General features: G+C 40.1%; 1 protein-coding gene across 3 annotated transcripts in view; it reads right to left on the bottom strand.

Moving 5' to 3' along the window:
• Nucleotides 1–12,965, bottom strand: part of WAPL (WAPL cohesin release factor) — a 60,195-nt gene that overhangs the window by 31,906 nt on the left and 15,324 nt on the right. For all 3 annotated transcript variants that reach the window (XM_003207836.4, XM_010714198.3, XM_010714197.3), the window contains exons 3-4: nucleotides 11,127–12,176; nucleotides 6,844–6,962 (exon numbers count right to left, since the gene is read on the bottom strand). In XM_003207836.4, the coding sequence (XP_003207884.2) occupies nucleotides 6,844–6,962; nucleotides 11,127–12,176 (1,169 nt within the window). The remainder of the gene's footprint in view (nucleotides 1–6,843; nucleotides 6,963–11,126; nucleotides 12,177–12,965) is intronic.

Below are 12,965 nucleotides of genomic sequence, written 5' to 3'. Positions count from 1 at the left end.
ACGCAGTCTGTGGTTCTGAAGAGGATGAAAGAAATCGAGGTGGAAGGGTGAGGGAGGGGGGGGAATAACCCAAGAAGCAAGTCCAAGAGCCAGACAACAGTCTACTTGAGGCTATCCATGTTTTCTCCTCTTTCTCCATCTTCTCTATAGGCATCTTCACTGTTCTCCTCACAGACAGGCAGAACATAAAAAAAACACTATGCATGCACATGGCTTAACTACAAGCTGGCTGTAGTCAGACAAGGTTGAAGTCTTCCAGCAGTGGCGACCAAAGTCGCTGAAGCTTTCTTTGCTCCAGACTTCTGAAGAACTGCAAAAGGAAAGTCTCCTTCAAGCTCCAAAGGAGGCCTACAAAGCACTACAAGATAGACGACATCCAAATAGAACATGAAAATTTAACCCGAAGAAACACGATAGTTTGGTCAACCTGAGATTAATTCTTTAACAGAAATAATGGTGCTCTCCATGCTACCTACACAAAGCGTAAGCAAAGCTGGTCAGCTCTGAAGCAGAAGCCATATGGCTATTGTTACTGATGTGGCCTGAAACGTACACTAATTCTAATTAAAAGGGAGAGGGTACAGCAGTTTAGACACATCATCACAATACCTGGAAACCTATCGCTTCAAATCAAGACAGCAGAAAAACAGCCAGACAGAATTCCTATCTGCATTACTGCTATACATACGCACCAAGGCCCTCAACACCAACTGTTTCACTCTCTGTACTTGCTCATGTTGCACTGCATCTCATGTCACCTAACGTAAGCACAGTCACCAGAGCTGAGCGAACAGGCTGTGCTCATACAGCCCATGGAAGCTGTGAAAACAGTTTTGCATACTCAACTGCATGTAAGTTAAGCTTCCACTGGCAAACGAAAGTGCTGTATTTTGCTCTCTTCCAGTGTTTTGGCATTTCAGAATTCTCTACAGGACTGAAGCCGTGTGCAACAAAGCGTTTATCCCACAGTTATCCCGTGTTGCCTAATTACTGGAACACTGAGTTAATTACAGGGAACTACACAACTGATGGATGGGGGTGGGGAATACTGTAAAGAGGTAAGAGAATCTCATTTCAAAACACCTTAATGGATCTTTGTTTCTTGACTAAGAAGAGTTAGTAACAGTAGGAGCTGGAAGGATAAAACAAGGCCGTCCACTGTGACACTGAACATTTTCCACTCAACTTTCTATTCCAGAGCATGTAAAGCATTTCCACACTCAGCATTTGTTTCTTCCTCTTCCCTGTACGAGGACTTAGCCTGTTATCTGCACACTGCACTTTGCATTCCTGCCTCCCTCAGAACCAAAGCTACATCTCAACCAGTAACACCTTTCCCAGCACCACATGGGAGAAGGGACGTGCTTAGGACAGCGTCGCCGCCGTGGCAAACAGCATGCAGAGGGCAGCCCAGGAAGCAGGGCAGCATCTCAGTCAGCATCTGCTAGGGCACACCCATCTCTGCCATCGCTTAAGATGAAGGAGTGGGAAGGAAACAATTTTGAGCAGAGTCAAATGACTATCTGCAAGGTGACAGACCGACTCCTACACCTGCTTTTGCTGGTAGCTCCAAGGTGTTATGCCCCAGCTCAATACAGCTGAATTACAGGGCTGCTTCACTCTTCAAATTAGGTGACTAATCTAACCTGAGAGCCTTGATTAGAAACCTGTTTACCAGCTACCAAAAAAAAAAGTACAATAACCTTATCAGCATGAGATTGATTTTAACAAATCATTGTTTAATAGGTAGATTTTAAATCTATTTTTCTAAACCCATTTTTCATTCAGCAATATAAGAGTTGCTCAAAGCACACAAACTATTTCTCGTTGGTTAGCGTTCAGAACAGCTCGCCACACATTCATCACTGCCACTAACAGTTACTGGACAAAAAACACAGGAACCAAACGTGCGTTGAGCTCAGCACTGGGCAGAGCACGGGCCAGAAGCAGCAGCCAGCAGATGGAAGGAATGCACAGCAGAAGCAGCAGCTCGCTGTCACAGGCTGTCAGGGCCGACTGCTGCTGTGCGTCCAACTGCTGATGGAGCAGCCGGCCGCCTCGCGTCGTGCTGACAGCAGCCGGGTGTTTTACAGACTATTTGGACTGTCAGCTCAACTCCTCAGAGTCAGAACTGCAGATGTCAGCTAATCATCTGCCCTATTAAAAAAAAGTATTTTGATTTCCCGATTTATGATGCAAAAAAAACCCCAAACAGTTCAATACAGTTAGTGCGAGCTGTTTGAAATCACCCAAATGAAAGTCTTGTTATATATAACCGCTCATCCTTTCAGCGCCGTGCCCTTCTCCCAGTGGTTATGCAAACTGAATGTAAGCAGTTCTCTCTAAAAAGAGCCACATGGCTTAGGGAAAGGGTGTGGCGGAGAGAGCATAACTTTGAAAGACTATTTACTTCTCTATGGAAAAAAAAATTAACCAAAACTAACTGAGGTTGTGCACTTGTCTTCGCACATATTAAAACCAAATCCAAAAAACACTTTCAAAATTTTCAGTTTGATTGGGGGAAATGCAGATTCACTTGCTAGGAAGCAAACATAAATATTCCTTGCAGGGTATCTTCAATAAATACCCGCAGCAGAACCCAACATGAGCCGAGTGGAAAACTACAGCTGAGCGCAGAGCCTGGCCCATCCCCTGCTGCACGTCACCGCCACGCTCACAGGGGACTGTGCTGCCAACCAGAGCCATGCATGGATTCTTACTTCTTCAATTTCAAAACACTTCATCTTGGGCTGCAAGTAAACCTAGACGCAGCACTTCTTTCTAGCTGGTATTCACAGCTTCCAGTCAGTACGTAGCACCAGTGGAAAAGGCTCAGATCAGCCCATAAAATCTGTTAGGTGGTGCTCCTTAGCCTGCACTACCACAATCCCTACTAGGAACAACACGTCACCTTTATTGTCAGGGATTGACACTTTCTCGGGGTGCCTAAAATTTTTAACAGGAATAACAGTAACTCCATAAAAACAACCCATTCGCGGGCAAAAAAAGCCCACAGAGGACAGGCAAGATGCAGTGAAACAATGAGCTACGTGCTATTTGCAGGTCACACTGAAGTTATGCAAGAGGAAAAAATTAAGTGCTGAATCAGCAGAAGTCTAATAGTCGATCTACCTGGAAATTTGTGCTCTTCCTACAGCAGTGATCTACACATCCTTCCAACCAATCTATCCAAGATACACTCTGAAAGCTCACACATTTCTGCACCCAGCTGCACACAAAACCTAGCTGTTGCTCGTAAAAACTACATAAAGCTAGAAAACCAATGGCTGGAGGATTATGACGGAAGCAAATCTTTATCTTGGCCTCACAGTTCAGAAGCAGTCTTTGGGCTAAGCCACGTCTGCATTCAGCAATGATTTCATTCATGTATTCAACGCTACTGTCATGTCTAACTCTATTAGTGTCACTTGATCAAAGCAATGTGTGTAATCCTCCTAACGCCGGCTGCGTTTAGTGAGCATTTCTCAGTTGCAATGTTGACTTAACCAGGTTAAAGACAACTTAATTCCTCTTCTTTGCTTCCCTTTAACTGAGCAGATACAATTGTTCGGTCTCCTGGTGAAGCAGACCAGGATTTGTGTTAAATGTTTCCTTTCCATGAGTTATTTTTAAATACGGTTCAGTTCCCCAGTTTGGTTCAGTTTCTTGCCTTATGAAACTGAAAGAGCAAGGAGACAGGAGAGAGCAGGTGTGGTAAAAGGAGAGCAAAGTCAGCTTCACTGACTATTTGTCAGTGTTTTTTTTTCCCCTTTTCATTCTAAACCACTCACTGAATTAGTCTTTTTCTTCTTCTCCATTTTGTCTGAAATGCATAATAAGATCAACTTCTCCTGGCTAATGCATTCTGTGCTGGTGGAAGAACTTCCACCAAGGCCACACAGTTACACACAAAGGCAGGGCTTCGCAAGAGGAATCCTATAGTCCAGTATTCCCAGTGAGTGGTATAAAGGAAACACTGTGACAGTGTCAATAAGGAGGTTTTTCCTAGAAAATCCCAACGCGTGCATTTGTGTTTTATTTCTTGTTGAAAAAAAGCACAGTGCTGTAATACCCAGGAAAAAAATTGTTTGGTCCCTATTTTCAAGTCTACAATCTTGAGTAGATCTGAACCACAGCAACAAAAAACCTTGTGTATACTTGATTATTAGCTTCATCCACAGAAGAGGAAGGGCAGGACCTATAGGTGAGCATATCACAGCCATGCTGAGTTCCCAGAAGATCCTACTTGGAGAATGAGTTACTAAACAAGCTGAACTAAAACTGTAAACAGCAAAGAAACTTTCTGCAGATATTACTCATGTAACGTTCCCACCCATAATTTGCAAGTCAAGTAATGCCAGTATTTATGCACTCTAAGTACATAATTACATTGCTACAGAACATAATATTCTCCATCAGTCAGGCTTGGGATAAAGAGAATAAAACCACTTAAAGGCAAAAGTCAGGTTAGGACTTCACATACCTAAAGTAACGTACAAACTACCTCAACTCCAATGCTCATAATTGTATGTATGAATGGTCAATTATTTTAGTGAGGTTCCTTACATTAAAAGCAATTTTTAAGAACACTGTTCTTTGCTCTTGATGTTAGAAGCAAGCCATTAATGTCTGTTAGCTTTTCTTGCCCGTATACTCAAACTTTCAAGAACTGGACCTTAACATTGGAATGGAGTGGCTGAATTTCAAAAAACATGAAAGTTAACAACAACCCTGCTGGTCACAAACTGGAAAAACTCTTCAGCTCTCTGGATCTACTGAAGCTGAACAATACCACCTGCTGCTTCCCAAGTAATAGAGCTGTTGTTTGCCTTTCAACTCAGTCTGCCACAGAGGGCCATACCTCTAACATCACTGCCTAGCAGGATAGAATTAAGAGTTAATCTGCTAGTTCCTGCAAGGAAAAAAGAAAGCAAGAAAGAAAGAATGAAAGAAATGATGTGAAGATGCAATAACTTTATTTTACTGTATTTTTTTTAATCAGGATGAGGCTGTTAAGATCAGGTTTGTACTTCTAGTTCTTTTTTTTTCATTCCCAGAATGAAAATTCCATTAAAAAGGAATTGAGATTAAGAGTTTATATCTATAATTTAGGACGATAATTATAGTGTCTCTAATTACCATCAGAAGCTTCACAAGCTTTTTTTTTTATTATTAACTCCATGTAACAGCCATATGATTAGAGATCATTAAACTTTAAAATCCAAATTGCAATTACAGCAGTTTCTGCTTCTATGCCTATTATATTACTGCAGGTCAAAAAGGTTGCTTAATTCTCACATCTCCCACTTGAATTAAGTTCATTCTCAACTGAGAACTTCCTAGTTGAATCTATTTATCCCCATAAAGTACAACATGGCTGGATTTTTTTTCCCCACCCCACATAACTCCAATGTATGCATTCAACAGTTTTCCTGCAAACTCTCAAGTATTTCAAGTATAAAAACTAAAAAACATGTTATCAAAATACATGAAGCATATTAATATTAAAACTAACAAAAAACCCCCCCATATTTACCAGAACACCCACAGATGTTTTATGCTGCTAAAAAAATACAGCAGAACAGGTTTGGTTACATTTGCATTTTCTGTACTGCTGTTTCACAGTCTGCTGTAACACGTCCACTGAGAGAAAGCTGATTTTTGTAAGAATTACTGTTTCATCAGCAGAAGCTGAGGAACTCTAGAATTCAAGAAATACCACTTCAGTTCTGGAAAAAAACCCACCAACCCCTCCTGACTTATCAGAAGTAATACTGAAGCTCCTTTACAGTACAAGTAATGCTGATACTTGTAGTGATACAAGCAATTAATCAGCTTTATGAGAAATTTCAGGATGTTATCAAACCACTGTTATTCTTTTCTAACTGATTCCAAGGAAAAATAATTTCTTTAAAATGTCTTTGAATTTGTTGGACTACTCGACACATTCCTCAGTATACAGAAGCATTTATATTTTAACATACGATTGCCAGGACTTGCAAACCTTAAGGAAATCAAAGGGAAACCTGAAATACAAGAGCACTTCCACCTCCAGTCTCCTCTCTTCCGTCATATCAGAGTTCTAGATTTCAGTGACAGTAAGATGACTACTCCCTATTCCAGGCATGGCAACACATTATGCAAAAAACATACTAAAAGGCACTAAAATGGGTGTCCTGGACAATCAGGTCATAATTACACAGATCCCACTACTGTAATTTTTCACCTAACAGCTAAATACATTTTTTTCTATATGCACATTTTTAAAGCTTCAAAATGACCTACAGAAACAGGCAGCATGACAAAAGAACTAACATCACTGAAATATACAAGTTCCATTCACAACAGGAAATTGTGAACAACTGACACCAAATACATAGTTGGGGTGTATGGGGACACAGAATCTTTTTTTTAATTTATTTTAATTCACACTTCCATCTTTGAATAGCACTCGTCCTTAGAAAAATTACACCAATGGCAAATTCCAAGCTTTTGGATTCAAGCCTATAATGTGATGAATATTTCTTGGGAGAATAAAAAAATGTGCACATGATCAAATGGTGCTTTACCTTATCCATCACCTAGGGGGAACCCATAAAACTGTGAGTTAGCAGTGCATAACGCCAACTTCACACTTGCATCTGAGAAGTGAAATCCTCACTAACTTACACAAGGATGTTCTCACTTAAATGTTTTACTTTTCTAGGCTTAAAATGCAGTATTAAAAGACAACATCACCTCAAGCACAGGTATAAACTGTACAAAAGCCCTGTTTAATATACAGGAAGAAACATTAACAGTGAAGAGTTAATGAAAATAAGGACTGTTGGTATGATTACTCACCCGCTTTGGCCCACTAAAAATCTTCCTGGTGTTTTCCTTGGATTTATCACCTTGTTTATTTGTGGATTTTTTATTGCCTTCAGGCACACCAGATGCATCCTCTGAAAACTCCAGAAGATCTGTGAAAGGAAATTACAGAACAGTCTTTACTGAAAGCTGATGCACTGCTACTGTTGAACTATTGAATTGCACTTCTTGCATCTAACATTTCAACATGCATAGCGTCTGAAGTAACAAACCAATCCAACAATCTTCATCATGAAATCTATTTTCAAGTCAGATACAGCTCTGCATGGAGCTCAGGTTCACCGACTGGAATGCTGCAGTACTCCAATGATGCATTACAAGACACAACACCACAGCACCGCCTGCCCATCCCGTGTCCCTCGGGTTATGACTTCCCCACACATGCACACGCTCCTCTAAATGCTGGGTCACCCACCATACGTGGGTATTTGTGGCTTACAGCCACAGCTCAGCAGCGGGTGAATTAAATCAGAGCTGAGGACCTTCAAAAGTGCATGACTATGAGATTTGGAAGATTTCCTATTGCAAGTGCAGGAAAGACAAATTGATCCCTCTTCTCACAAGAGCTGCCTGTTTGTATTTGATTCTGCTGCAAACGGCATTACAAACCAGCAGCCATGAATTCGGAAAGGAGGAGGCTCAGAGCGACACTGGAAGCTCTGCCAACATGCTCTGTACCTGTGGCCTCAGTATTTGTACCACCTAGTTCTGGACTGCAAACCTGTAATTCACTATCTAATTAAATCCTTGCCCTACTTTCTTCTTTAAACTTGTGCTGTATTTGAAGCATTATCCCTTGGTGACCAGTTAATGTTCTTTTACTTGGCAGAAACCAGAAGCTATCATAAAATTTCAAAAGAGCAATAAAGAGAGCCAATGAGCAGCACTGTTTCATCTGATGAACAGTTTAGAAAACTCATCTATTCTGAAGCAGCCGCTGCTGTTTGAGCTCTGCACTGCAAAACCACAAGCAGGCTAGATCAGTTACTCTAATCCTCAGCACACTGAGTGAACCAGACCAGCCAAAGTCCTTCGGAGAAGAAGTAATTGAAAGCAAAACCGAGCAAATGAGTTTCAAACTGCAGTTACACAAAATTTAGCTAGTGCTGGAGATAGAAATATTCTGCAAATAAGCCCCCAAAGCAGTCAACTTCAACACCCACGGCAGGGAAGGCAGAGGCCCACTCAGCCCAGCCCAGCTGTTTTCCATTCAGTTGGTGTCAGCAGCAGCTTGACAACGCATCAGATGAAACATGACCTGAACCTTTCTACAAGGTGTATGCATAAATTTAGTCTAAAGCAGAAATAATTATGGACCACTTCTAGTTACCCTTAACTTCAATAATACAAAACTACTCTCAATTCTACTCAGAAGTCAGCTGAGTCTTTTACTGTAACTCACCAGTTAAAGGAGTCAAATCCAACTGCACAGACACACATCCTTAAGGCCCTGACTGCAATTCCCAAGGAAGGTCCAACAAGCCACCAGGAACAGAGCTTTCTATTCCAGATTAAAAGCTAAGAAGTAACTCACTTGGTCACAACAACAGCAAGCAGGAAAGTTATTAGAAATGCAGGATGCATTTACATCCACTTCATCAACCTCAGTTGTGCTTCGCAACGAGACCTGGAGCTGCTATTGTGATCAATAACAATTAGTAGCACTCTATAGCAATTAAGCCATAATTTTTAAATCATTTAAGCTGGTGTTGAAATTCTGCTCCTGTGCGACATTAATTCAATCAAATTAAATGCATTTAAATTCAATTTCTCAAGAAGTTTTAACTTCTACTTATTATAGAGTCACACTGCATTTTTTGATACTGTTAACATACCAAATGCTTCTATGGTTAATATCATAAAATGATCTGGATTGCTTTTATTTGAACAATGTTCTTAGTAGCCTTCTAGGTATCCTAAAAGCACTGCATTCACATACTACCAGATTTTCAAACCTAAACAAAAGAGCAGGGAAGAAAGGGTCTTTTGTGGAAGACAAACTGATGTCACAGTTATTCCAGTAGCATACCACTGTCCCAAAGAAGCAGGTGTGCTATACAAAGCAGCAGTTTTGAATTGGTATTTTTGGTTAAGACTTTGTCTTTGCCATTACTTCAGATTTCCCTTGGATACAACTGCCAACTGATTCATACAGTCAAGCAATTGAGTCACTTTGACATTAAGAGCTTCTCTTTACTGGAGTCATCCTGCATTCTGGCTACCAGAATGACACAGGCACTGCTCCTGAGCTAGCAAGGACCAATTCACATCTTTAGCCCCTGGCATTCCAAATGCCTGCAGCTGGGAGGCCTTCACATCACAGGGCTGTTTCTGTGGCTCGGATGAGATAACTGAGACCAAAACCATAAAAATAAAAGTTAGAAAAGGCCACTTGAACTAGAACTCAAAACTTCGCTAATCATCTCCAGCTCAAAGTTAGGAGGTGCCTCCACTACAACAGAAGTGGCTATGAAAATGATTGAAGAATTAAAAAGCCAGAGCATCTCAAGCTTTTCACCATTTCAGCATGTGAACTTAGCAGACAACTGAACAATAGAAAAGACAGTTCAGTCTTTTCTATTGTTCAGACAGTCTAAGACTAACAAACTTTACTGACCTGTTCTGCATATTTTTTTGCACTAGCGATACTGTCCATTTGGTCTTTGGAGCTTCCTTTAATTTGATTTGCAGAAACAGTCATGTTTATATTACTAAACTTACTTCCCCCCAACTGAAAACTTCCAGCAAACAAACCCATATCTACCTGTGCCAAGGCAATCTCTTCAAAACATGTCAGAAATAACCTGCAACAGCTCAGAACATACCAGTCTCCTTTGTGACTGCAGTGCTGAATGCAAACTGGAGATACACTGAGGCTCCAGAGCACAGCAGCAAAAAGGAATGTCTGAGGGATCAGCATCTCAGCTGCCTTAACCGTATGAGAGATTTTTTTCCCTTGGAACAAATGGCTAAACAAAGACTTGTCAGAGAGAAGAACTCAGATAGGGCATTTCATAAGTGACCCTGTAAGTGAAACCCATTTTCCAAAGAGGTTGGAACACAAGCATATCACCATAGCTAGAGAACAACTCTTATTTTTGTTTGAAAACACATTTCCAGTATAGTATCATTATCACGTTCCCTCTAATGTTGATAAAAATCATTAGGAGTAATACTTACCTTTGCTTCAAAGGTCTACAGACAATTCTTAGAGAACACTGTAATTTTAACAGAGAAAAGAACATCTTTTCCTACAAACTTTTATTTCTCAATTACTTCGGTAGAATCTATTTGTATAGAGAAACAGCAGTTTCTTCAGCATTTCTAAGGCTCGACCTCAATACACTCCTCAAGACAAAGACTTTTCCTACAATGAATGGATAAAAACTTCTCAGCGGCTTCACGCTCCAAAGTGAAGGACCATAAAGTTCCTAGAGCAGGATTCTGAAATACTTAATGCAACATGCATGAATTTTTTTGATATCAGATTACTGAATATGAAGAAATAAAAGAAGAAGACTTGCACCAAAGTTATTCCTCCCCTACCTCAGCAACATATCATCACGCAGCCTTGCTCAGTCACCACATGGAATACAAGGACAACCAAACAACAATCTCATTTTTCCAAAGGCACCCAAACACCAGGACTTGCTCAGCAAATTCTGCCTAACCACTTTCATTCATGTGTCTGTGCATGTGTATACACAGAAATATACAGATATGTACCACCCGCATTAAAGAGATACCAGCATTGCTGCTCAAAACTGGAAACAAAAGTAGAAGTTCTTCAATAGGCAGAGGAATGCACAAAGACAGCATGCTGACATGTCCTTCAACAGCCCCACAGCCTTCCTTTCCTGAGTGAAGTTCGAACTACTTACAAATACATCCAAAAAGCACAGTTTTCTGCTCTCACTTCAGCAGTTTTGCATTTGCTTCTATAGAAAGATATCTCCCTTCCAGGCATGAGTACTGTATGCTGTAATTACAGTACACTGTACATTTAAGGAAAAAGGTAAGAATCTTCTTTTAAGAAAATCCTCTTACCTCTATCATGGCACTAAGGGACATAAAGCATACTTCACGACAGATACAAAACAGCAAGCAAGGTCACAGCAGAAATAAGCAAACGTAACTTCTGTATTCCCAAGCCAAGGGTAGCACTTCACAAACTCTTCAGTACATTACAGAAAGAACAAAATAAAGGCCAACTGAATTCAAGTATTTTATGTGTATTCTAGCAGAGCTCTGCTTACCTGTGTTAGTATTGACCTGATTATCCTGGGAACAGTTTTCATTGCTGTCAGAAGTTGGCTGTAGTGAGGGTGACGGTGCAGCTCTAGTTCTTTTTTTGTTAGCTTTCCTTTCCGCTATCTGCCACTCTTCATCTTCATCCTCACTTTCACTCAAGTCATCAAACCCAAAGTACTTAATTTTGTAATTGGAACTCCCAGAACTTCTAGAGGCACCTTCATCTCCCTCTCCCTCATCTTGATCATCAAACCCAAAAAACTCTAATTTGACATCCTTTTTGGATTTGGTATTGCTTGGTCGAAACCTGGTTGTAGTCTTTGTAGTAGCAATGTCTGCTTTTTTTCTTAAACGTCCAGCTTCTCCCAAGTCAGTAGGGGTTGCTGTGGTAAATTCGTCAATTCGTTCCATGGTATCCTGTATAGTAACATTACAAACTGACAAGCAAGATGGATGTAGAACAGTGTAGTCTCTAGTCCGTCCAACCGTCCCTCTGTAACTGGTCCCACTACTTAAAGAAGCTTTTTTTGCTGGGTTCAGACCATCGTTATTTGACTCATTGTTTGCTTTGGATAAAGACTGGCTAGTGCCATCCATTAGCTTGTCAAAGTTTGTTGCCCCCTGTTGTTTTGCTTTGTTGGATCTACAGTATGTCCTACAGTTGCTTGGCCTAGGAATAGTTTGCACAAGTTCTTCACAAATGGTTTCCTTTGGATTTTCTGTATCTTCTTTATCACCCTCCTCATCCTTGCTCTTCATCTCTGAGAGATGCTCACTGTCAAAATCTAATACGTACTCTCCAGTTCTGGAGTCTTCAGGTTCATCGTCCCATTCATACAAGTGAGTTCTTAAAGGCCCCTTCGTCTGAGATGCTTCTGATACAGAGTCTGTTGGTTTTCCAGCATGGGAGTCCCAAGAATCAGGCAAGTCCTTGGCTTCAATTTTGTATCCAGAAGTGTCCATAGTCTCAGCATTTGTTTTGTTACTGTCTTCAGCAGTCTCAAAGATGAAATGACTGTTCTTCTCATCATCTTCATTCAAATTCTGCATTTTATCTGCACATGTAAAAAAAAAAAAAAGAATAAGAATTATTGCTAAAAAGCACTATTAAAACAACAATCACACTTGCAGACAAAGTTGGAAAAAAAAAATCACAGTAACAGTAAATATTCAGTACTTAATAACGAAGAGCATTAAAAGGGTCTTGATCCTCCCAACTTATACTGGTAGGCTAAGCTTTCCAGTTTAAAGCTGTTGCCATAATAAAGTGTCTTCATCATCATTTGCAAAAACACACACCAGTTTGAAATGTGTCATTTTGAAAACAAACACATGAAAACAAAAAAAACAAACAAAACAAAAACAAAAACAAAAAAAAAACCAGAAAGCCCTAAATGCATGCACTAGATACTTTGTATGCAACCTTTACAAATTAAAAAAAAAAAAGTAACAGTAATGAAACATCCAATATGGCTAAAACCCTAATCTGTTTCTCACAGTGTCTTACAACTGTGAATAATTAGGGATAAAGGATGGTCATAATGCATTTTCTAATTACGCTAGGGGAAAAAAAAAATCCTTCCAGTACATAGGATATGGGTGTTATATTATCCTCCCCACAAAATCTTTTTTGTAATAAGCAACTGAAATTATGGTAGTACTTCAGAATTAGAACAGAGTTAGGACAAAGTTAGAAGTTTTGTTATGCACACGCTATAAGGCCTCCTTTGTTTCACACTCTTCTTAAAGAGCTTTTTCCCTTTTGCAACTTGAAAAGAACAGGATCCATCACTGCTAACATGACACATAAGAATCACTAGACTGGCTAAGTTTGCAGATGCTCA

Source organism: Meleagris gallopavo, chromosome 8 (genome assembly GCF_000146605.3).
Source record: "Meleagris gallopavo isolate NT-WF06-2002-E0010 breed Aviagen turkey brand Nicholas breeding stock chromosome 8, Turkey_5.1, whole genome shotgun sequence".
NCBI classification, from domain to species: Eukaryota; Metazoa; Chordata; class Aves; order Galliformes; family Phasianidae; genus Meleagris; species Meleagris gallopavo.
This window is presented reverse-complemented; position numbering and strand designations above follow the sequence as displayed.